Source organism: Oryzias melastigma, linkage group LG13 (assembly GCF_002922805.2).
Source record: "Oryzias melastigma strain HK-1 linkage group LG13, ASM292280v2, whole genome shotgun sequence".
NCBI lineage: Eukaryota > Metazoa > Chordata > Actinopteri > Beloniformes > Adrianichthyidae > Oryzias > Oryzias melastigma.
In genome coordinates, this window is record NC_050524.1 from 13,417,390 (window position 1) to 13,442,962 (window position 25,573).

Sequence of the window (25,573 nt, forward strand, 5' to 3'; positions counted from 1 at the left end):
TTCAGAGAGCAGCCAATGATCCCACAAGTGGCTTAGATGTCTGAAAACCAAATAAATCTCCTCCTCCTTGAGCCCTCCTCGCTGTCTCTGCCCTCTGATCTCAATCCCCAATGAGAGGCTGAGGGAGCAACTCCATCCCTCCGCAGCAGGTCTGGACAGGTTCCGGGGCCTCCTCGGAGCCAAAGGAAATGGAGGCGGTATTTTCACCCACAATGAGAGCTCGACAGGTGAGACTGCAGGCAATGCATTAGGCCTGTTCCCACCTACCGGGGTCTGCAGATGTCTGCTGACCACACAAGCTGCAGCTAATGAACATTGTTTTGTTTTTGCTGGAGGGGAGAAGGAAAGAGAGAGCGAATTATCTGTGTGTCTCTCAAGAAAATCTATATTTTTCACAGTAGCAAACACACATTGTTTCTGACAAGAAAGCACAGTGCTTAGAAAGTGTAAAGATGCTGCAAAATTCCCCAGGATGAAGGTTAGTCTGCGTGGCGAGGCATTCAGGTGTTTTGTAAAAAATCTTGGCAATTCAAATTAAAAGTTCAGGTTGTACCCGTAACAAGCTCAGAACGGTCTTAATTTCTGTATTTGGATGCTTGCCAGTCATGAAAACTTTTGTTGATGTTGGAACACAAATTGGTCTGAAAATATTTGCTCTGCGGTGGCAAGGGAGAGCATTCATTATGGTTAATGGACTCACGCTCATAATTCTGTGTTGTACGCTCCACATAATTCAGGGTTTGAACGATTCTGTCGTCTGCTAGAAAACTGGCTCGTTTTGCCATTTTCTCAAAAGACTGGAAGATTTTTTTTGTTCTTATTAGTTTTTCTCACTGTTGTATTCAATAAAAGTGGCTTTTGATAAGTAATGCCATTGTTGAGTAGAAAATGTAGATAAAGCCCTCGCTGCAGACTGCAATTGCAATTGAAATGGAAAAAACAACAAAAAAGTTATAAAATAATAAAAAACTAACAAGGAAAAGTACAATTTAAAAAATATTTCATTCAATTTTTTTTAAACAAATTTAATTGAATCTAGAGCTACGATGAGTCGACTAATCGATGACTAATCGACTATTAAATTACTCAAAAACTAATTTAATAGTCATTACTGTATATTAGATGGAGTCAGAGTGTAGTAAAGTGGAGAGTTTTAATGGCACTATGCTAGCTTTTTAGACTAATTTGGCATTTATTAAGGTTTTTTAGGGTACTTTGGAGTTAAGCTAGTATTTCAGCTACATGCTAGCTGTTTCCGCTAACTTTGGCTTTTTTTCAAGTTTTAGGCTATTCTGGAGTTAAGCAAATATTTTAGCGGCATGCTAGCTATTTTTATTTATTTAGACTTTTTTGTTTGATTTTTAGGCTGTTTTGGAGTTTTGCCAATATATTTCATCTGCATGCTAGCTATTTTGGCTAACTTAGGTTTTTTCAGTTTTTTAGGCTAATTTGGCATTTAACTAATATTTTATCTGGCTTTCAGCTTTAGTGATTTCAGCTATCTTCACTAGCATCTAAAGCAGCCAAATTCAGCTTATAGCATTTTCGCAGGCAGTGCTAGTTTTTAGTTAGTTTAAAGCTAATGATGGTTAAGATGTGTGCTTTACATCCACTTTGCGCATGACCCGATTAGTCGACTAATCAGAAAAAAATAATCGGTGATTAGTCGACTATTAAAATAATCGTTTGTGGCAGCACTAATTGAATCTGATGTTGTCTTTCTGAGGCAAAGTTTGACTGTACAGCTGAACCAATGTTTTATGTGTAGAAAGTTGACTTTGTTAAACTATCGGATTCTCTCCTCCACATCAGTCTATGACTCATTCTTGAGCCATGGCAAGATGCTCCCCTCTGTCACAAATCCTAAGTACATTTGCAACCTTCTTAACCCTAAAACCCTTTTACTAAATAAATCTATACCATCACTTTTGCCGGGTAACTTTTACCTGATACAATATACCCCAAAAAAGTATTTGTCATAAAAAATAGATCAAAACATGACAACACATGATACATTAGAGTAGTTTTATTTTATTTTCAACTGTGGTATATCTAACAAAATGGAAAATAAAAACATTGGAAGATCATAAAAACTTGAAAATTACTAAAATATAAAAAATTTGACAACAAAAACTAAAAATAAAAAAAGAATAATAATGCTGGAGACTTTATCTTTGGTATACCCAATCTTGGGACATGTGAGACTTTACCCAAGGACCCATGACACTATTGAACATCATGTAAAATGCTCTTGGGTTAATGTGGCTGCTCCAGCCACTAAATTGAAATCCTTAAACTACTGAAGTTAACAAATAACTAATGTCTTTGGGGTTTCTTAGTGCAGAAAAGAGCCAATGAGGAAACAGAAGCTAAATTCCTTTTTTGTTCTCTTTTTTTCGGTACAAATTAATCGCATCTAGAAGGTCAACATCATTATAGCATATTCTTATGTGTCCATAAAACTAATATAAATGCTAGATTTGATTTTTTTAATACAAGTTACAGATAACAATCCACAGAGAGTGGATCTCTTATTAAAAACAAAAGAGCAGACGTGCCTACTTTAGCCGAGCTGCAGATGGAGCCTTTGGGGAAGTTTGGGAGGAAATGAAAGTATTGTCTGAAGATGTCCAATCCAAAAATGGTCTATGTTTTCAGATCAAAGGTCAACGCAACATGATCATATCTTTGAGTTGTGTGGATTTCTGCACAATAAAACAGGTCGACTCAGGTTATGTAACACAAATAGTACTGGGATAGTTGTAACGTGTGCATGTATAATAGATGTGATTATGTGTTTTTTAACTAGTTTGATAGAAAAACTTATTTCCATTTCTCCAAATACAAAAAAAAGAAAAAATGGTTCAATTTGTTTAAAGAAAAAAAGTTATTGAAGGCTTTTTTTAATATAATTGGAAACATTTTTAAAGACTGTTCTTTTCCAATGTAATAGACAAATCATCCCTGGTGTAGTTGGTAACATTTACCTCTTCTCTAAATCTGTGACTTGCACCGTCTCAGTGGAACATGTTGAGTTTGCATCCAAAAATACGACAGAATTTGTACTTTCATTTTACTGAGCTGTGTCTATTTGAACTTCTGAGGTTTATTCATGTTTTGCTAATTTTGGAACCCAGTCATTTCAGAATCAGAAGCATTTTGGCTCAACATTACATTGATATCTTCCATGAGTTTTTACTTTTTTTGCTTGTGTTGTCCTGACAGCTGTACTGTGAGTACTGGTCGCTCTCTAAAGGCTTCAGCGTGATATGCACCTCTCCAGGAATTTAACTTATCATTGAGTCCAGGCAGGCGTCAGTAACTGTGATTGGTCTGTTTTTTTTTTTTAAATAGGGACGGATTCATTGATGTGTCTTTCACGCCACTGTGCTGCTTCCCAGTTGGCACTGCTGTTGTCAAATTGCTCTTTTCTTGATCGAGCATTACGGTATATGGAGTACTCGATAGTAGATGAGGCCAGTTGGCTGTCGATCCATAAAAAAAAAACGAAATGAAAAGCTTGATCATACTAATTCAGCAGAACACCCTTAGATTACATTCAGCATAAAATACATTTGATGAAATAAGCTAAGATGCAAACTGTTTTTATAGGGCTAGTCTGAATCAGTTCTTTTCTCTGAGCTACCATGCTGCATGATAAAACAGAAACTAAGCTGTCTGGATTTCTAGGAATTAATAGCAAAGTTGAAGTCTCTGTGTTTTGATGAGTTTGCTGTGATTGGAAAACTCTGTGTGCTTAATGATTGAAAAGTGAAAAGAGGAGTGTTAGAAAGGATACCTTACAGGCAAAAGGAAAAGAAGATTGTTTATGATATGGCTGCTCAATTCCCTGAGATTTCCCACCCTGCTTGTTTCCCAGCTCTCCTTGCCTTAGTTGCTGCTGACTTCCTGAATCAGGTGTGTTGAGTCAGCCAGAATATGAATCCACCTAAACCAGCTAATCAGTGGCAAGTAGGGTAAGGATGGCTAGAAAAGTAGACAGTGAGGGGAAGAACAGATGAGAATATGGGTAATTGGTAGGGAATAAATATAAAAATGGATGAATAGAGAAAAGACAAAGGGATAGAATATTATAGATGGAAAAATACTGAAATGGAAGAGCAGGAGGAAGGAATAGCTAAAGAGTTAAGATGAGAGCATAGATAGGAAATCAATGAGAAGAATGCATATAGGGTGAGTGAGTGCATGAAGCATAGGAGTAAAAAAAAAGGTGGAAAGAATGAGGATACAACCAAGTTACTTGTTTTAAACTCAACTGTCAGGTGATTAGAGATGGCTGAAGTGGGGTCCTGCTCCCAAACGTTCAGTCAAGTATAAATGCCACACACTAACTTTAGTAGAAACGTTGACATTTGTGGAATTCATGCAGAAAGGAGCTGAGTTAAGCCTTAGTCACTACTGCTATTGCAGAGGGATACTGGCTGTCTGTTGGTGTAAAATGAGCAAATTTGCATGCAGCCCACATTGAATAGATTGTAGATTGTACTGTTGGGTAAAAATGTTTAATTTTTTGATCCCCCCTAATCTGAGAGCCGTTTAAGCGATAAGTGTCAGCTTCTTGCCTGACTGTAGTTTGTGTGTGCATCCTACAGGTGTGCTGTGAGCACTTAAGTATCATCTGCATTCATATGGCGTCAGTAATCTCTCGTTTTGGTACGGTACGGTTCAGTCCAGTATTTTGAGCGTTTCCATTATAAAATTGACTCATTAAGCCACACCCAAATATACAATTTTTGGACCCTCGTTGTTTGCAGGTTAATAGAAAAATGAAACGGTCCAGTTAGCCTAGAGCTAAAGTTGAAATTGATCATTACGGCATAAGAAAAGGGCAAGAAAGCTACCATAATCCTTTTCTTAATGAATCAATCTTTTCTCAAACAACATTAAATGCTTTGTATATGCGAAGAACCAAAAAACCCGCGGATGAGCCCCATTGTCATTATTGTTGTTAGCTTCACCCCACATCCGCAGTGACAGTCCAACTTGTACCATACTGTTCAGTGGAAACGAGGCTTAAGGGTCTTAGACTCGGACCTATGCAACAACTAGAATGCAGGGGCACCATTTAACAGCATCACCTGTACTTCATAAGTGCCTGTAACTTACATTAGCCTTATGAATACTTTGCTATACACTTACCACAAGCACAACAATCGTTTGTTCCATTTTCGTGATATCCCTCAAGGTGGTCGCACAAGCCTCAAAAGAACTGCAACACACGCCTGTGGCCTGGAAAAACCTGCAGCATCTGTATGGGTTAGGGGTATAATAATTCATTTTAAAAACACTTCGATTCATTTCATAACTTGTGGTTGACGATACAATTCATAGTCAGCATTAAATGATCCAATTCACTGACCTAAAATTGATCCACAACATCTTAAACCAAAATTTCAACCAGTGTGCTGAACAGTACAGGTGAAGTTTTCCAGATTTTCAAACAATTTTCTAATGGTATAGGTCGATTCAATTAATACGTTTCCTCAGACAGATCAGTCTGGTTGGATTGTAGGAATATAAATCAATGCATCACTTAAGTAGATCATTGACTAAGACTTTATAGAAAAACCAGCTGATGCTTTCTTAGAATTGGGTAAATCTGTTCTTTTTAGGCTTCAGAAATCCCTCGTGTCACACAGGTGTCAGTGCCACAGGAAACCCAGCAGGGTCATGAAGGTCTAGCTGAGAAACCTCAAACTCAATGGGCACACCTGCTTACTTGCTTATTTTGCTGCCAGCCTGGCTAGAAAGTTTGTAGCCTACCCAAAGACGCTGTAAACGCTTCCTCATTACATTTAAAAGTCACTCAGTTGTGAATGGTTGCATTTTTTAGCCCACTGGTTCTTGATAGTCAAAAAAAACACAAGCTGATGGCTTTAGTTTTATGCTGTAAAGGCACTGACAGGCAATTACAGTGGGAAGGAAAGAGTAAAATTACAGAGCATACAATGTTGACAAGTGGAATGGCTCAGCCTGAAACGAGAAGCGAAACCGCCGAGAGGGATGTAATGCAGGCTGTGCTGTCAGTTATCCATCAGTGACATGATTATACTTTTTTCCCTTGACACAGACAGAGGCAGAGAGGATGTAGCAGTATATTTTTGAATTGTCTTCTTTGCTAGTTGTGTGTGACCTGCAGCAGAATTCTATATAGTCATGTGGCTTTCAGTAACAAGACTTGACATGGTGTGTTTGGAGTGAAAATGGGTTGAGATAACAGCACTCTGCTGTGCTTTTAAAAAGGCCTGCTATGATCCTTCGGAGACCCTGGAGCTGGACTTTCAAATTCTAAAGCATTTTTTTCACCTTTTGTTCAATAATGCTATCGTACTTGACAACAAGCACTTAGAAAAACTAAGCTTATTAAGTGACTGATCCCTCTTGTTAAAACAGCAAACCTGGATTCTGCACTTGAATTATTAAAGAAACGACAAGATGAGATGCAGAATGTCACAGAAGGTTAGTTTCTCTTTGATTTGTACCTTCTCAGGCAGTAGCCGCTCTCTGAAAGAACCTGGCCTTTCCTCGAGTATTATCGATCTCACCGGAGTGGTTCTGTTTCCCCCCTCGCAGTTTTTGAAGCCTGTTTGCCATCACGTCTTTGTGGACATGCGCCATGGGATCCCCATTCAATGCACAATCCTCATTTTCAGCACTTAATAAGTTTGGGCCTGGGTTTTTCTTTGGGTTGTTGTCGCTGAAAGCCGCGCACACGCTCCACGACACACACGAGCAAGAGGTAAAGGAGATACAAACTAGTCTGGGGAAGTGACTGATTTCCCTCATGAGCTTCATGTCTGAGCGGCTGTCACCTTCCTCCACTCGTGGATCCAGGCTGCTTAATCAGGAGCGTAAAAGTTTATTTCCTGCAGTGCTGCCTCCTGCCGCTGTCACTCACCCGTCTAGCACCTGAATTACCTTTTCTAGAGTATTAGCCAACTTGTCTCGTGTCTATTTTCTCGAGGACAAAACAAACCATAGCTGGCGAGCTGAGATGTTTGGAGTTTACGAGAGCGAAGCACCCTTGAGTGATTTTTGAATCCGCGGATGCAGTGAATTGGAGCTCGTGTTTTCACAGGCGGCTGCATCCTCTAGAGATTTTCTACACCACAATTACGAGAGAATCCATCTGCTTCCAGGCTTCCAGCTACGAGTTTGTGGCTGCAGCAAATTGACCAATCAGCATGCATTATGGACAGATTTTAATTGCTGTTTCATTGGTGATGGGAGATCCTTAACAAGGTTTGTTCAGCTAATTGTCAGAGGAGTTGAGAATGATTAACTGAATGGAAAAAAAGGAATAAAGTTTTCTCCTCCTTTCTTCAGTGGGTTTTACCTACAGGTTCCACTCCATTCGTTTGACAGGTTGATGTTATCTTTCTATCCAGATAGGTGGGAAAAACAGATGGTTTATCTAATTACCTGTCAACTATTTCTTTTTTTCAAATAGTCTCCATTGATCATTTCCCAGATGGTTCAAAGTATTAAACCATCTGGTGCTTAAGGTTACCTAAACTCCTTTATAAAGTGAAAAAAAACCCAACAAATTTCACATTTTTACTTCTTTACGCCTTTTTTTTCCCTCTGTTTTCTTCATAAACACAGTTTCGGTCAATGACATTTTAATTGTCAGAAGAAGAAAATGATGAATGACCGTTCTGTTCTGAGCCTCTGAGATCACAGCAGTGAGATTTATCTTATTTTTCTTTGTTCACCAAGCTGTGACTGTTGCATCAATATCACATAAACCTATGCGGATGTTTGTAGAAAACAGCTGCTTTTGTGCTAATCGGAATGATGAATTTCTTTTCCGGCTGCGAGAACACATTTGTTTTCCTTGCATACCCCACGCATACAACTCGTAACATTTTTAATTATGTCAGTCAGTGGCAAAAAGATTAATTTATTAGTTCTTTTTTTTTATGCCCCAGCAGTGTAAAAATGCTGAACAATCACCTCCTCCCTTTGACGCTTCGTCCTGCAGCCAACTGGTGCAGGTGATGGTTTTTGGTATGCATTGTGTGCAAGTATATTCAGCATAAAGTGACTATGCCTCTGCTTTTGTTATGAAGGATTAGCTTATCTTAGCGAGCAGCAGGAGCTTTACCTTCTGTAACTCCACGAGTGTGATTAATTCTCATTGTGTAATAGTGTAATCTGCATAGATAATGCCTTTTCCTTAATGTGTTCTCTCTTTAAAAAGTTTTCAAATATGTTGAATAAAGCTTCACTTGAATATTCAGAAAACTCAGATTGGATTTGAAATGTAAGGAGTCTATTATTTATAGATTTTTTTGACGACTTTCCATACAACTTGCTCTTATTAGGCAATCAAAAAGGCAATCAGGAGGGAACCGCCCCAAACATTGCAAAATGTGACACATCATCCATCCATCCATCCATTCATCTATCCATTTTCTTAACCCACTCCATCCCTTTTGGGGTCACACATGCACACCTAGGGTCACTTTAGAGCATCCAATTGACCTATGAAACATGAGGAAGACCCAATGACGGAGCAAACTCGATTCAGAAAATTGGCATTTCCATGTCCTAGGATTTCAGGGGTAACGCCTGGTTCACACCAGATGCGGAAGTGTGTCAATTCTGGCAGGGAGTTATACCAAGACACACGAGAAAATTTTCAAAACATAACTGCAATCATATTTTTGTATCTAACAGACTGTAGAGATAAAAATAAACACACAAAAAACAGACACACATACACACAGATTAATGTAGTGTGCCAGCCACAAAGAAAGGGGGTGAGGGGTTTTGATTCTATGATTGTGGCAAAAATAGCTCTAAATAACCACAACTGAGCAGAGGCGCTGTCAACCGGTAAGGTTAAGCGATACTGCACGCACTCCGCCTGCACACTGCTTTACAGCGCTTCCGCGGTGTCCGGTATGAACCAGGCGTCAGTTTCACTCCAACATAGTTCCCAAAAAAGACCTTTTTTTTACTGCATATTCACTTTCTAATGCAATGATACCTTCAACTATTTTCAATTAAGAAATGGAACAGTTGGCAAAACAGGTGGCTAAAATATTAGTTGAATGCCAAATTAGCTTAAAAAATGGAAAAAAGTCAAGACAAAACAGCTAGCATGCAACTGAAACATTAGCTAAACTGCAAAATAGCCTAAAAACTGAAAAAATACTAAATTAGCCAAAATAGCTAGCATGCAGCCGCAATATTAGCTAAACTCAAAATTAGCCTAAAAACACAGAAAAAATACAAACTTAGCCAAAACAGCTAGCATGTAGCTGTAATATTAGCTAAACTCCAAAATAACAAAAAAAAATCTTAATAATTGCCAAAATAGTCTAAAAAGCTAGCAGAATGTGGTTATAACTTTTAACTTTACTACAGTCTGACTAAATATAATATAAAGTAATGACTAATTAACTATTAAATAGTCGATTAGTTGTCGATTAGTTGACTAATTGCCTAATCATGGCAGCCCTAATGTATATATTATATATATATATATTTATTTATTTATAAAATATCACTATAGATAAAATACCAACCCACTGAAAACTAGAGATAATCACGTCATCAGGCTTGAAAAGTATAAACACCAATTGGAAGTTTGTCGCAGTATTACGATAGGGATGCTAAACAATTTAAGCGCAGGCCGATAGCTATTTATTATAAACCAGGCATTATGAATGAATGAATGAATGAATTGGTTTATTGCAATCAATCAGGAACAATACACGAATAACAAAAAAAAAACACATTGAATTACATCTAGATCGCTTGAAAGGGAGTGGGAGGAAGCAAACTTATATAATCCCACCCTGGTTTGGTAAGATTTTGGCAATTTCTGTAAATATTTGAACTTTTTTTCCTCGACCACTATTTTTTTTTTTCATTTCCAGCCTACTTTTGTCTCCCTGAAGGCATCTAAAACTAAAGTGTCACACAGCGCTCTCCAATTGAATAAACACAGAAAGCACATCTCCATGTCCTGCACTAAAGGCTCATTAAGGGCGGCTCCTCCTCATGTTCGCACACTTTCCATTTTTCCTCCCAGCATGTGCATTCAATTCTGTGTGGATCAGAAACCTGCTCATTTTATTAGATTCATACCAGAAAGTGAAAAAAACCACACATGCTCAAACCGCTCCAACCATGTTGCAGGTGCATCACACCACAGCACGGACAGACAGCAGCCAACTTCACTTTCCATTACAGTCTACTCCAATCATCTTTAGATCTTTTTTAAAAAGCGTTCCCAGTGGTCTTTTGAAACACAATTATGCTGGTTTAGCCCAAATAAAAAAACTGTCATTTTCTAGTACATAGTTTCTGAAAAGTGGCAATTGTTCATTAGAAATTTGCCTTTGAATTGGAACTATTGGCACAGTGCAACCTCACCTCCTCTTCCCATCACCCATAACTGAGAGCTCTCTATTTACTCGCTCTCCCGCTAGCTCACCCCCAACAAGCTGACATTACTAATGCAACAAAAATGGCGAACAATATTGGAGCTAGTTGTATAGTTCTAAGCCAGCACAGACAAAGAAAATAAAGACATACATCAGAATGGAGCAGAGCAGGAAGCTTGTGGCCTACGGAGCATATTTTATACGTCCCAAATAACAATTTGTTATCTGCTCCTGATTCACAATGATTTTGGATAAAGAAGTATTTAAAAACATAATTTTGAGCTTAATTTTTATTACATATGTCCTCTATCATCATACAAATGTCACAAGAACGTGTAAAAAACAACAAAAAAACATGTGGATCTTTATTTTTTAAATGTTTGCATCAAATTATTCTGTGATTTCAGAACCAAATACACCAATATAACTCCATTTGAATTCCTTTAAAGGAACTTTGAAGTGACAAGGAGAATGAAAGTGAATCATGCAAGAAGAAGCTGTCAGTTAGTTGACAAGCAACTTATTTGTTTGTCAGAACTTGTGTGAAAAGCTGAAAACAAAAGTGTTTTGTTCTACTGCACAATGTTTCTGTGGTTTTCACACTTAATGTGTTGCAGCGACTGTTTTTACACATGCTTATGATAAATGCCACAGATATATGTCTATCTCACACTGTTTTAAGACGTGTTCATGTTATGTTTGTTTCAATTTGGCTAACGCTACGCTAGGTCATGTTTTTACAGCTGCAGGAGAAAATATGTGAACCCTTTGGAATTAATTGATTTTATGCACAAACTGGACACAGGATTGTGTTCAATAAAAACATGTAAACACATTTTGGTGTGATTTAAGCAGGCAGTGTTTCTCTCCATCGTTGTGTATTAGATTGAGATTAAATTAAAAAGCAAATCATGTGTCTATTTCGAATAGAAATTGAGGGTTCACAAATTTTTTCTTGCAACTGTAGCTGTTATTGTGCTCTAAAAAAATTCTAAAATAAAAGAGGCTTTTGCTAAAAGGTTAAAAAAATGCAAAAAAGAATAAACTAAAATAGAAATAAATCGCACCACAGGTAAACTCTTTTGCTCCATTGATTTCTTGCGACTTCAACACAAAAACAGTAGTTCAAAGTACACTTATTTCACAGCATGAAAAAAAGGCAGGAACGAAAAAAAATTATTTTACTTGCAAGTATGAATAATCATTGTGCTTTTTCTGAGATGCGGTGCCGATTTCAAAGTAAGGCATTCTAGTTGGAAGCTTCCTTTGAGCCTTCAACATGTTTGTCTGTTCTTCAGATCATCATCAGAAATTTAGTTGCAGGGAAAGACATTTCTGACAAGCAATAGATGTCGCGGGACTTTTTAATGCGTCAAAGTTCAACACTCGTCGTTGAGGAGTGAAAAGAAAAATATATTTAAAGTGAAAGAACCACCAGAGAAGGAACATTTTTACACCCTGCACCCAGCATGTCTGTTTTTATCCCTTATTACTGGCTGGACTGTTGTATTTGGCCTTGAACGGTTGCAGATAGGAGATTGACGGCTTTTCACAACTTTTGAAAAGGCAGGGACTGAAGTATAAGCTGGCTCCAGTGTTTCTGAGTCCAAATGTGTGGACAAGACAAATCCTGTTTGTCATTGAGCTCAGGACTTAACCATTCTTGTCATTTACCTGTCTGCAGCAGAAGTAGGTTCACATCCTGGATGTCATGCTTGTCTTTTAGAGTGAGACGAGTGGCTGGAGGGCGATGAAGTCACGGCACTCATAGACACCACAAAAGCAACCTGACGGAAATGATCTATGAGTCAGACGAATCATCTGATAACAGGGTTTGTTTTTGTCATGCCGCCGGTCGGTCTCGGGTCTCAGAAAACGAGTATCGCAGGTTACCTCAGCCGTTTTGAAACCCACAACGATGAGTGACAAGTGTCAATGCGTGAACTCATTTTGCTGAGGGCCCCAAAAAGAAAAAAAAAATGGTGGAACTCACTGATTCTTGTGACTCCTCTCAGAGCTCGACTTAAAGCCCTGGTTTGAAAATGACACTTGACAGCAGGGGGTTGTGACATGTGGGGAAACAAGAGGCATGGTGGGAAATAAACAGCGCCGCTTGTCTAAAACACGCTGAATTGAGCTGTGCAAACACTCCCCAAGGGTCCAAGCTGTTACTTACTCCAAATGTGGACAATGGTAACCATAGAAAAGCTATTTCCTTGTATTCAAACTGGATTTAAATGAGGATCACATGTTTGCCCCGTAAGCTCTTATAACTACAGAATCACTAACTAGTTTATTGCAGATGAATGTAATCAGATATTTTGGTGCCTGAATATCCACAAAATGTTCTGTAAATGTCATTAAAAAAGCTGTTTGGCAGAAAAAAAAAAAAAAGAGACTGCTCGGATGCAGCTTAGTACTGGTGTCCTGGGCAGCCCACGCAGGAATTTTCCCTGAACCCTGCGAGGTCTGAAATGTACGTCTAAATGCCAGAAAAGTGAGCATTTTCATGCCTCGTCTTCCCTGAAGCTCTCCAGCTCCACCTCATCATCACAGCCCTTTGAGACTCTTCTGCCGGCACCCCCCCTCCTGCCATCCCATCCCCCTCTCAGGCACTTTGTCTCCATGGCGATGTTTTGAATAAAATTTAGGGCAGGAAAGGACCCGTGAAATGATCAAAACTTTGTCAAAAGTACATTTGAGGAAACAACCGGTTTGCTTTGTCGCATTGGTCTCCAAAAACAAATCAAAACTGTGTCTCTGCTTTTCTCTTTTGCAGTCAAATCTATGGAGAGTGTTCACGGTGCGTACGGAGAAACCATAGAGATTCCCTGCGGATTCAGAAAATTCGAAAAACCAGAAAACATCGTCATGGTCAAATGGAAATACGTAAGTCACATTGGAGGTCAACTGCGACATCCCACTGACACCCTCTCCTGGTGACTGAGCCACGCCCAGTCTGGCTGCACGCACGTTAGTGCATGCGTCTGACCCTCCGTCTGACACTGAGTGCTTTTATTGAAATTGCAACCGTTGTGTCTCAAGAGCACTCTGCTCCTCTCTGCAGGAACACGAAACGGGGTTTTTAAAAGATTTGATTGTCAAACGAAGCGATAAGGACGAAGCGATATCCAACCAAGATGCATACAAGGATCGTGTGAGCTTGGGGTCCAACTACAGCCTGCTGCTGTCTGATGTCAAGCTGACCGACCAAGGGACTTTCACCTGCTTTTTGGTGACCTCGGGAAACATTTTGGAATACAGAACTACATTGGAAGTTATAAGTGAGTAAACTATTTGAGCAAAGGATTCTCCGAAGAATGGGATAAACTTTGATGCTGTAGCCAAGGGGTGTCAAAGTCAATCGCACAGGGGGCCAAAATTCAAAACATACCTTAGGTTGCAGGCCAAGGAGGATACACATTTATTGAATACACTAAAGCTAAATTTGTTAAACTTTAAAAATGTAACTTTTTAACATTACTATAAAAAAAACAAGAATAAATATTATTCTAGAATAAATCAACTTCAACCTTAAATAACTTTCAATGTTTGACTCTTCATCAAACAATATTCTGTCAAAATTATACAAGTTAGAAATAAGATAACATTGGGTCATTAAAAACGATAAAATAAAATGATCTGGAGGGCCGAATATAATTACCCCCTGGGCCTTGACTTTGACACGTGCTGTGGACTACCGTCACATATCCCATAATACAACTGTGCTGTGACCTAAATGCAAGTTTTTCATCAAAATGGGCAGGTGGCTACGTGGCAGCATTTCTTATCGTGAGACAACAGTGTGCATTTGGTCTCGGAGGTCTTAACTCTTATAGGGTCCAGATGACCCAACCCTTATAGTGATGTGTGATCCCCCCCATGACTAAGGTGGACAGGATCTTATGTATGCCACAGATACCAGTGAAGATAAAAAATCCCTGGAAAAAAAGTTCAGCGCCCTGTCTTTTGGGGTCCAGATGACCCAACTTTTAATGTAAACATACCTAGGATAGCACAAGGGTTAAGAAAAAGTTGAAATGTTACAGCGGCTAGACGGTTTATTTTATTTATTTAACCTTTATTTTACCAGGAAATCCCATTGAGACTTACATCTCTTTTTCAAGAGAGACCTTGGCCAAAAGGCATCCAAAAGGTCTCCCAAATCGTCTGATGGTCTATTAAATTCAGACTTATCGTCCCACTCCCACCACCCAGTTGTTAGAAATCGGATGGTAGCAGCGCGGCCACTCGACGAGGGCTGTGGACCAGATATCAATCTGGCAGTTCTGGCCACTGTGGGTCCAAATGGGGAGACGGCATCGATGCTACAGCGTTCATAGCACCACAGCAACTCTAAGACCTACGTATTGATGAATGGTGGTTGGTGCAGAAAAGAATAAGAAGACAGAACATTGTGCTTTCTTGGGAGACATGTTGTCTATAAATGTGTAAATTGATAAGATTATAATGTTTGCTCAAAATCTGAGTTGGTGCAGAATGGCCCACTTTTTATGTACACACCACTGGGCAGCTGGCAGTTAGTGGCACGTAATATGGACGGAGACATTTACACATCGTTCAATCAGAGCTGCTGCCGGGCTGTGGCCGCCCAACTGTCGCCCAATTTCGCCACGCCAACTACATTCATGACCACGGCAACAATTTTCCCAAAATATTTAAAGAAAATTAGCATGAAATCTTGAAGATTCTGCCATTACCTCCCCATTATAGTTGTATTTGTGACCTTTATGGCAAAACACTTTCACCAAGTCTATGCCAGAAGTTCAGCAACAGACTCCTCTAGAAATATATATATTTATATATATTTATATATATAGTATATCTTGCTTTGTTACCAACTTTGTAAAAGATGCAGACTGTAGACACAAAGAGCCACAGAGCACACTAAAAGAGAGCCAGAAATTCAAAAAGCATAACATCGGCTCTTTAAAGTTCCACTATGATTGACAGGAACAGCATCCGCGCCTGTGCTAACACCTTGTTCAGAAACACATTTTTTTTCTCTGTATTGCAGAGTCGCCTGCAGGCCTGGAGATGCTTGACAAAGCAGAGGAGCTGGAGATTGGCAAACTCACTAAGGTGGAGTTTTTAATGTTAAATGTTGCTCATAACTATGTTCTCATCAAGGGAAATCCCTGACTCGCATGGAGGTATTTTGAGACCTAAAACAGAGACCGTGCATGTTATTCCAGTAATAAGTTCTTTGAAGGCATTCTCATGAATTAGTAAAGAGTCGACCCACCCCCCACACACATACACACCCTAATGCAATTAGAATCCTCAGAGGATTGAAGAGGCTTTTGCACTGCTCTGGGCATTTCATGGTCTACTGCTTGGAAAACTCTTTACTCCTCAAATGCTGTAGAGGCATGAAAAAATCTAATTTGCGTACAATTCAGGCATTTGAAAATATTCATGAAATGTTTCTTTTTCTTTTTTTTGATTGCACTCTTTTTCTGTTTCTCTACTGTTTTTTTGGTGGTTCCACAGCTGGGAGTGTGTACTGCTAAAGATGCTAACCCAGCTGCAGACATCATGTGGTTAAAGAACAACCAACCTCTGGTGGATGATGGGAAAGGTTTGCATTTCTCATTTGTAATCAACGATCAGATCGGACCGCACACGTTTGTGCAGTTTCTAACTGTCATCTTTTCAGTAATCTTTAAAGACAGCACCTGTTTGGGGTTTTTTTTTTTTTTTGTGGGCAGGCATTTTCATTACCCAGTCTGTGAAGGAGGACCCCGTCACGCTCTCGTCGACCACAACCTCCACTCTCGAGTACTCCGCCAAGAAGGAGGACGACGGCGCTGAGTTCATCTGCCGCACCAAGCACTCCGTGGAAGAGCACGCGTCCTCTCCAATTACTATAACCGTCACCTGTGAGTCACTCCGCGCCATTGTTCTCAGTTTTTCCCAGAATCCACCAGAACAACTAACTGGAAACCGGAAAGTTACTGTAATACAGAATCAGGAGATCTCATTTTCAAAAGAACAAGCTCTCTGCTTGTTTTTTTTTTTTTTTTTTTTTACAGATTATAATCTAGGTTTGAGTCAACACTTTCGACTGGAGTAAATAAGGGAAATGATTTGAAGGAGCAGGTTGTCGTCATGGGAAGCATGTTTTTACCATCCTGCTGAGTTAATGGAGAAAAAACAATACCACTATTTTTTTTGATGGTTCACAGCTTTTATTGTTTCCTTTGCATAAACCTGCTACATGCAGGTGGCGTGGTGCTTCGAACTGTCACCTTATAGTTAGAAAGCCTCTGCGAGCCAAAAGTGGACCATCACCCTACAGTAGCTGGTTTAGGCTTCCAGGATCCTGCAAGGCAGGAATAGAACCGTAAAGATGTTATCTCTGCATGCAGGCTTCAGTCCAAGAATACAAATCTCAAAAGCCCTACTTTCTTTTATTTCCGAAATGTAATTTCTTTTTACGATCTTTTTACGACGGTTTGTGTTGATAAAAGTGTTTCCTGGGATCTTCTGTTTGTATCCAATAGAATATTTTGGTCTAAATTAACCCCTTGATGCCTGAATATATTTACAGCAATGAAAAAAAAAATCACTCATGATTTGTCTTAAGTAGATGTTAAATTTAGGTAATTTTGGAGCTGAAGGGGTTTGACGTATACAGGGCTGCATTGGAGCTAGATGGTTAATTTCAAATTTCAATCTACTTTTTTACTCTGATTCACTCTTGATTTTCTGTCAGCTACTATTTATCGTATTTTTTATATTTCTGTGAACTTACTGACCTTTGCTTTTTACAGTATCCTTGAGTTCCTTGAAAGGCCCTTTTAAATCAAATTGATTATTATTATTAAAGGATTATTTGTCCAGGTGCTTCATCTTCCTCCCACAGTCATGCTTCATAGCTTACTTGATTACTCTAATAACTCGTTTACGTTGAGCGGTTCAGAGCGGATTGAACTGGACCAATACGGTTTTTAAGGCGTTTCCATTATAAAATGTACAAATTAAGGCAGAGCGATTTGTACCGTTTTCAGTCCCCCATTGGTCGTAGGTCTCTAGAAAAATGGAACGGACCAGTTAGAGTGGAGCAACTGTTGTCACACAATGAAATCCATCGATTGGCGTATTACGACAACAGTAAGTGTCCGACCAGCGCTTTTCCTGACTCAGGATCCAAGCTGAAAGTTTAATCCTCTTTTCGTCTGTATTCTTCTTCACCTGCAAAGAATATTCAATTTTTGCATACAGTATTCCCCCCTTATTCTCGGGCGTTAGGGACCAGAGACTCGCCGAATCCACGAATACGAAGGAATCCCCCCCACTAATAGTGTAAACAGTGTTTTCTTTTTGTGAATTTGGCTGCTAGGTGGCAATCACGCTTTAGCATTTCACCTTATTCCAGAAGAAGAAGAAAGTTTGAACAAAAAACAAAAATATTTCCTTAAGAGTTTGGAAATGTATGCCTGTGAGTTTATAAAGATGTTCATTTAGTCAGCGATGTATGTTTTGGTCGACCAAGCGTTAGCATTAGCCGTCCTATGGGATATTCCATTAAACATTAGCATCAAGCTAGCAAACTTTAACTTTATGTGCTAAATAGATCTATATTTTTAGGAATCGATTATTGATTTGTAAAGCTTAAATCGATTCAAATCAATTTTATCAACCCAGCCCTACTGGTAACCTGTCCAGGGTGTACCACAACAGTAGCCTGGCCAAGACAGGCTCCAGCAACACCGTGACCCCTAAAGAGATAATGCAATTTAAGAAAATAATTAAATGGTAACATTTTTGGAGATGGTTTCTGATTTGTAAATATTGAAAATGAGTAAATATTTGTTTTAATTTCTCTCTCATAAGTGTCTAAAAATAGTGAAAGAAACAAAATGAGAGAGTTATTTATTTGCTTTGTTTGAATACTTTTACATATTTGGTGTCATGTTGAACTGGAGCTTTATTCCAGGTTCACTGTTATTCTAAGTGCTGTAGGCTGCAGCACAGATCCAGAAAATGGCCAGGTGCCCTCACAGGAAGAGTCATTGCCGCTGATGGGATTCCAGATCTAGTGAACGCCATTCGGTTTATTCAGTTGGTGCTGAGCTATTTCAACATCCCATCACACAGCAGCAGCTTCTGACCAGGGGATCAATAAACACTCTGTAGCTGCTGCCAGCAGAGTCACATTGTCTGTTTTTTTATATACTATTTCAACTTTGTTTACATTATTTTTTCTCTCTAATGCCTTTTGCTTCAGGCCAAAGCAGGAAATGACAACAATGCTTTTGATGGCTGTGCTTGAAAAAATAAAGACGTCTGGCTTTAGATGCTTTGTACCGGTATTTCTATAGACTGCTGCATCAGATATGAAAGCAACCTGCTTACTGTGGAATTCAGGAGTGCTGCAGCGGTTACTTACAAGGAGCTCTTCAAACAGTTCGCTTCAGATGTGCTTTGAGGGAATTTTCTGGTCGATTGCCTCAGATTATGATAGTAATTCAACCATCTCCTCAGCTGCATCTTTTTAGCTTTGCTTGTAGCCAACTCCAAAGCACCAGCCTGACTTCTTTTTGGGGGTTAGACTAATATGGGATGGATTGGCTCCCAAGTTTACCTCTGAGACTTGGAATCGCTTGTTTTCTCCACAGACTCCACGGAAACCATCGAACTTCATGTCACTCCTCAGGATCTTCTTGTGGAAGGAGTTAACGTTACTCTGAAGTGTGTGGCGGATGGAAACCCGCCTCCCACCAGCTTTAACTTCCACCTCAAGGTCACTCCACTTCCTTAGATTTTTGTGCAACAAAAAAAGAGAAAATAATTCATCTAACCTCCAGGTGTGGTTATCTTCTTTTAGGGGGAGACGGTGAAAGTGGAAAACAAAAACACGCTGACCATCCCGAACGTCACACGTGACGCATCTGGTGAATACAGGTGTTCTCTGGTGGATGACCGCGCACTGGAAGCCTCCAAGAACATCACAGTCAACTGTAAGAAAATCCCTCGTCTTTTGTAGATTTTAGCACCATTTTCCCGCACTTCTGCATTGTTTATCTGTATCATTTTCCTTTTATGTTGAGAGCTATAAGTGTTTGTAGGAGAATAGAAAGTTCAAATATCTGCCTTTTTCAGACTGTCAGTGGGCTGATTCGTAGAATTGTGTCAGCCTCTACAAAAGCTGCATCTGCCAGGCTCTGAGCCAAGTGCAGAGTTGTGTGCTTAACAACACAACCCTTATCAAACCTGTGAACCATCTTTCAACACTTTTCCTTCTTTCTTTTAACGTTTTTTTTAGACCTAGACTTTAATTTAAGCCCCTCTGGAAGGATTGTCATGAAAACTGGCGAAGCTTTGGAAGTAACTCTTCAGATTAATTCTTCTGCTTCACATAGCGTTTCATGGAAAAAGGTAAACGCAGAGCAAAATTCAAAACCTGTTTGCTCTTGTCCCCCAAAGTGGATATTGATATTCTCTTCATTTGACCCAGAATGGTGACATTTTAGACAAAGAGCCAAAGTTCCACAAGATCGCTTACTCTGACTCTGCTGTCTACGAGTGTGAGGTGACGTTGGGGCCCCTCAGCCGGAAAGCATCTTTTGAGCTTGTTGTTGAAGGTGAGAGGTCAAACTACATTCTAATTTAAGTAGAGTTCGACACATTTATTGTACCAATGATCACAACCACCAGTCTTTGCCCACACTTCAACCACCTGATTGTACTCTACATCTGTTGCATTAGAGGTCTAGAAAAAGCAACCTGATTAACTTTTTAGGGAATTTACAACCAAAATATTGAGCTGATTTAATTATGACTGACAAATTTAGGATTTTGTATTGATTCATTTTTCTAATTTTTATTCAAAACCAATTTTATTTGTTAACCAAACACGTTATTATATATACACTGAACAGAGGTTGAACTTTTATTAATAAAATCACAATTTCTTAGATTTAAAAAATACTGTAAGCATTTTTATGTCTAAAAAAATTTGTATTTTTGAAAGAAAAATTGATTTATGGTTTTGATGAATCAATAAAATTTTGAAGAAGTAAAGATCAATTTGATATTGATTTTTTAAGCCTATCCAATTTATGAATTTCTTATCACATGATCATTAGCAAAGTTGTATAAAATGAGGAAAACTCAGAATCAAGCATATTGACTTTGTTTTTTTTAAAAGATTATGCTTTTAAATAAAAATATCCCCAAAAAAAAATCTAGATGAGAGAAAGTTACAATCTCTTTAGAGAAGGTTTGATGAAATGAATTCACTAAATTATATTAAAGTCAAACTACAACCCAAAGCAAATTAACATGGTCATTCTCTGTTGAGAACAAAGTATTTACTTTTGTTTTTCTTTTTTGTCAAAGGATAATTTTAGTTTTAAAAAGGCTAATCTGGATTTAGTTCTTGAAACTAAAGTTGTTCCTCTTGACGAAATGACCCTTTTTAAACCTTCTTCGGCTATGGAACCGTCCTGGATGAACGAGTCTTCTCAGACACACACGTAAACAAGTTATTTAGAATCTGGAGTTGATGTAAACATTCAGTGTTAGACCTTCTATTCTCCATTTTTAATGAACTGCCTGAGGAAGAGCGGTACACTACCCCATCCATAAAGTACTTTTACCTATAAATTCAGTTTCTGCAGTGTATGTTTTCTCTTGCCTTTCAGGTGCTCCGGTTATCACCAGCTTGTCCAAACAGCACAGTGACGACGGCAACCACAGAGTCCTCATCTGTGAGGCCGAAGGAAACCCGAAGCCAGCAGTTACCTGGAACATCAACGGCACTTTGGTACGCACACTTACACTCCAGAAACCTGTCGCCTTTCAGCTTTTCTAGTCCTGTTAGATGTAATTATTTATATAGCAGTTTTAAATAGTTGACAGCTGCGTATGACAGAAAGTCAGAATTTATTGTGATCTGATCTGTTTTAATACAGAATCCAGAAAAAGAGGTTGTAGTGCGACCACCTGTCATTAGATACAGAACTCCAGTTGAAGCTACACACACCAGAGGTGCCTCATAAAGCACATTAAATTCACCTTAAACTCAAAGAAAAGTTTAAGATTTATAAAAACAAGTTGTTAGTTGTGTCAAAAATAAATCTTAATCCACTAATAGGTTTTTGAAAAACAAATATTTTAAGCCATAATGTTAATGCTTGGAAACAGAAAAGAAAATATTCATAAATTCCAATAGCCAAACTTTACCTCATAGCTAAGAAAAACGCTGGTTTACTTCAGGTGATGTTTTTGGGATTTTAGTTAAATTTCAGTTGTGAAATAAAAAAAATAACAAAAGTTGACATTTATTTAAGTTTTTTTTCTAGATTTACTACAAACAATCCCTAAACTGGCAGTTTTCCCCCTTTATGACTTTTCATAATTTGGGGCATCTAACTACCAGCTCATACGCTTTTACTTTGAAAATATTTGGAAATGAGACAGTTCTGCCTAAAAAAAACAAGCAGTTAAAAACACTGTTGAAGGTGAACTGTTTTGGGAGCTGGTTTGTACAAACAAGTAGAGATAGGAGCAAATAAAAAAAATCCATTTATTTCTTAAGTGTTGTTGCTTGAAAATAGGTCAGTGTTGAAAAGAGCAGAGCGACTCGGCACCATAAAGAGCAACAAACGGCTGATGTGATGGTTTTAGCAGAAAGGAAACAGGGCTGATTTGTTTTCATTGCATAAACAAGCCAAACGTACGAATGCTAACGAGCTAAAACGATGAAATGAAGGCTAGATTGACTCACACAGTTCGGTTTAACAGTCTGAATTCAGATTTCTGGGATTAATTTCTTGCTATACTAAAAATTATTTTAAAAAAATATGGCCTTAAAGTCAACATCCGAGATTGCCATGATGCTGCAAATAACATTGCTCCTAAAACAATATTTTTTTGGTTTCAAGAATATGCTCAATAGGTAGTTTTACTCTTGAGAGTTATTTCTTTCTCCCAAAGGATGTTCATGGCAGACAGCAGTGGATGCAGTTTAGGTTTACACCTAGAAATGCAGTTGTTTGTTTGTGGACAATTTCATCAACAAAAACTCATTAAAACTGCTTTTGAAATTAGGAAAAGTTTCACTGGACAAGGAGACTGATGAAAAAATAAGTAGTGCACGTGTGTTATGGAAGTTTTTTCTGTTCCGTCAGATTCTGAATTTTATAAACCTTTGAACTTTCCTTCAGAATTTTTTTTTTGGTATATAAAGAATCGTCCCTTCAAAAAAAACAAAAATCGTACGGCTATAAGAAACCTTGAATATTGTGTCAATGCTCCCCCATTGGTTGTTGCTTTCATGTTTTTTAATGCTAATGTTCTGCATTAGACATAGTGTTTGTGTATAATGTCTGCAGGGTTCACAAAGGGGGGATAGTTTGGCTTGAAGCTGCAGTAGAAGTCCCAGCTTTTCTGATTGTTGACACATGCTACCTCCCCAGCCGTTTTCTGATTCTGCACACGGAGAAGGCAGAGTGTTTCACCTCTCAACAGACAGTCAATTAAACAACAGTGAGAAGTTTGGTTGTGACTGACTACTAATCAGAGGAGGCGGGGCTTTACCCAAAACTGCTAGTCTTAGAAAGAAGAAAGAAGAATTGGTTTACAATGCACAAGGGTGTTTGGAACTAATGCAAAATGACGTCTTTTATATACTATCAGTATTAGTCAGCCTAAAAGAGCAGGAGATAACCTCTTCAAGCAGATATTCTCATAAATTGTTTTAAAAGGAAGTCTACAAATACTTCAAAACATCGGTTGCATCTATGATTAATGGCCAGTTTTCTGGATCATTTTAACAAAGCTTAAATGGTAACCTTTTTACTATCTAACATTAGTAAATAAAGTCTGTGCTTTATTGGGTTTAAAAGCAGTCGCAGAGCGTGTTATTTATTGCACCGTCTGACCAACACGGTCCTATCATTTCCTGACATCTGGGGCAGCTTCAAACCATCAAGGTAGGACAAGACGATTCATCAGAGGCATTTTTATGAGAGCGGGTTTGCACACTGCGCTCGTTATCTTTGAGCTCAGTGGAATTTAGCAGTTTATTTACTGAATTAACAATATCGGATTTAACAAGCAGCCTCCCACCTTTTTCTTGAAGCCCCCCCGCCTCCATCGCCTTTGACTGGGAAACAGAATAAAGTCGCTTTTGTTTCTGTTTGTCCTCTGCTTTTTAGAGATGAGTCAAAACAGGATGCCAAATGATTATGATCAATGTAACTATTTATACTTGGACAAATCTGGATATGTTAAGCGTATATGAAGGTGTTTTATTCCTTTAAACAAACCAGATCAGCAGGGAAGCTGGAATGGGAGGGCAGCCTGCTTGAATGTCCTGAGTTTGTTGCTTTTGCTGCAGCTCAAGTGCATCTTCCCTTGCTCCCTTCGTGCCCTCCATTGTTTTTCTGAGCTGTCAGAGGTCTAAACTTATCTGTTTTGAACACTTCCAGGTGGCCGTGTGCAAAAGTGTCAGCTTTTTCTTTTCTTTTCCTTTTTTTTCCGAAGCCTCCAACTCAGTTTTAGTCCCAGGTTTTTTCTTTTTATTAGCATTCTTGTATTTGTTTCTGGGAAGCGCCTGTGTTCTCTCTGATGGACGAGCAGTGTGAATTACATTTAAACCTCGGGGAGTGCACAGGATGCTTTTCAGACCCCTTTTCACTCTCAAACCACAACAATAAATTTAAAGCCTGGAGCCGCGTGCGATAATTTACTCATTTAGAAGCTGCACCGAGTTCTTTCACTTGCAGGACACATTTTGATTGTTTCTCTCTTTTTTTTTCTTCCTCTGAATCCCTTCAAGCCTGTTCAGTGAAAGAATCATGTGAGGCTTGAACACAGAATCATTAGTCTGACTTACAGGGTTGCTGCATCCTTTTGTATGTGTTGAGGATGTGAATGAGGTGCTGGCAGTTTGTCTTTGTCTGGGGTTTTCCTCTGAGATGCAACAAGCCTCCATCCCACAGGCACAAGCTGCTGCTTTGTCACTGAAAGTGGGAGTCGTTTGTCTAATATTGCCACCTAGTGGCTTCAGGAGGAACTAATATTTCTGGGTGTTTTTTTTTTTTTCTTTTTTCTTTCTCTTGTGCAGCTTTATGAAAGTCCCTTCACCAATGGAAAGATAACGCAGAAGTTTGCAGTTGTGCCATCGGAAAACCTCACCGTCCTGTGCACAGTGTCCAACGAGTTTGGCAGTGATACTAAATCTATCGATGTGCTTCCTTGTAAGTAAAAAGAGAAGATGTTCTTGCTTTTCACCGTCTCACTGTCCGTTTCTCATAATCTTTACTCTAGAATCTGTTTTGTTACGTTTTTTTTCCTATTTTGTTATCTTAAATTACTTTTAATTCTTTAAGTATTAAAAAAGCTCTTGTTGATCCTGTTTACTAGGGCTGCCACAAATGATTATTTTAATGGTTGATTAATCACTGATTATTTTTTCGGCTAGTCTGCTAATCGGATCATGCGTAAATTGGATGTAAAACACACATATTAACCATCATTAGCTTTAAACTTATAGTGTATAAGCTATATGCAAACTAAAAATAAAGACACTTAAGATGATAGTTTTTTTAAACATTTAATGAATGCTGCAGCTTCTTTCCTTCATTTGTTTCTGGCATTATAACCAGACTTAAATCAAATAAGGTCGGCATCTGAAACAAAGGAACTATTAGAAAGTTTTGGTGTCACTGACTCAAATACGAATTAATGAATGGCAATGAAATATAACAAAAGTACATTTTGTGGTGCTGAATGTTCACAACTGTGTTCAATTTCACTACTCTGACTGATTTTAGCCAGGAAAGTTAGCATTTCTAGAGAGACTTGATCTCAGATGTTCCTTTCAGCAGGGACATTTCATCCTGATGGGGTAGATGTTGCAGGGATGCACAGAAATAATTTAGCTAATAAGTTTGCTCTCCGTTTGCGCTAATGCTAGCTTAGCTTACCACTGCGTAATCATACTCAGTCACAATGTGTTTCCTCTTGGATGGCCGTAGTGCGGCCATGGAACACAAGTTCGGCCTTGCAGATTAGTTTAGTTGATTACTTTATCAGGACAGCCTACAAAAACATTGATCTTGAAAAGCAAAGATGCTTGCACCAGATTGTATCTTAATAGCTAATTTCCATATGTA

The 25,573-nt window shown here is 38.7% G+C and overlaps 1 protein-coding gene across 2 annotated transcripts in view; it reads left to right on the top strand.

Annotated features, from left to right (window-relative positions):
* Positions 1-25,573, top strand: part of LOC112149837 (CD166 antigen homolog A) — a 54,429-nt gene that overhangs the window by 22,975 nt on the left and 5,881 nt on the right. For both annotated transcript variants that reach the window (XM_024277790.2, XM_024277789.2), the window contains exons 2-12: positions 13,201-13,310; positions 13,489-13,705; positions 15,460-15,524; positions 15,936-16,023; positions 16,154-16,324; positions 19,067-19,191; positions 19,276-19,408; positions 19,714-19,826; positions 19,906-20,032; positions 21,095-21,216; positions 24,523-24,655. In XM_024277790.2, coding sequence (XP_024133558.1) covers positions 13,201-13,310; positions 13,489-13,705; positions 15,460-15,524; positions 15,936-16,023; positions 16,154-16,324; positions 19,067-19,191; positions 19,276-19,408; positions 19,714-19,826; positions 19,906-20,032; positions 21,095-21,216; positions 24,523-24,655 — 1,404 coding nt within the window. The remainder of the gene's footprint in view (positions 1-13,200; positions 13,311-13,488; positions 13,706-15,459; positions 15,525-15,935; positions 16,024-16,153; positions 16,325-19,066; positions 19,192-19,275; positions 19,409-19,713; positions 19,827-19,905; positions 20,033-21,094; positions 21,217-24,522; positions 24,656-25,573) is intronic.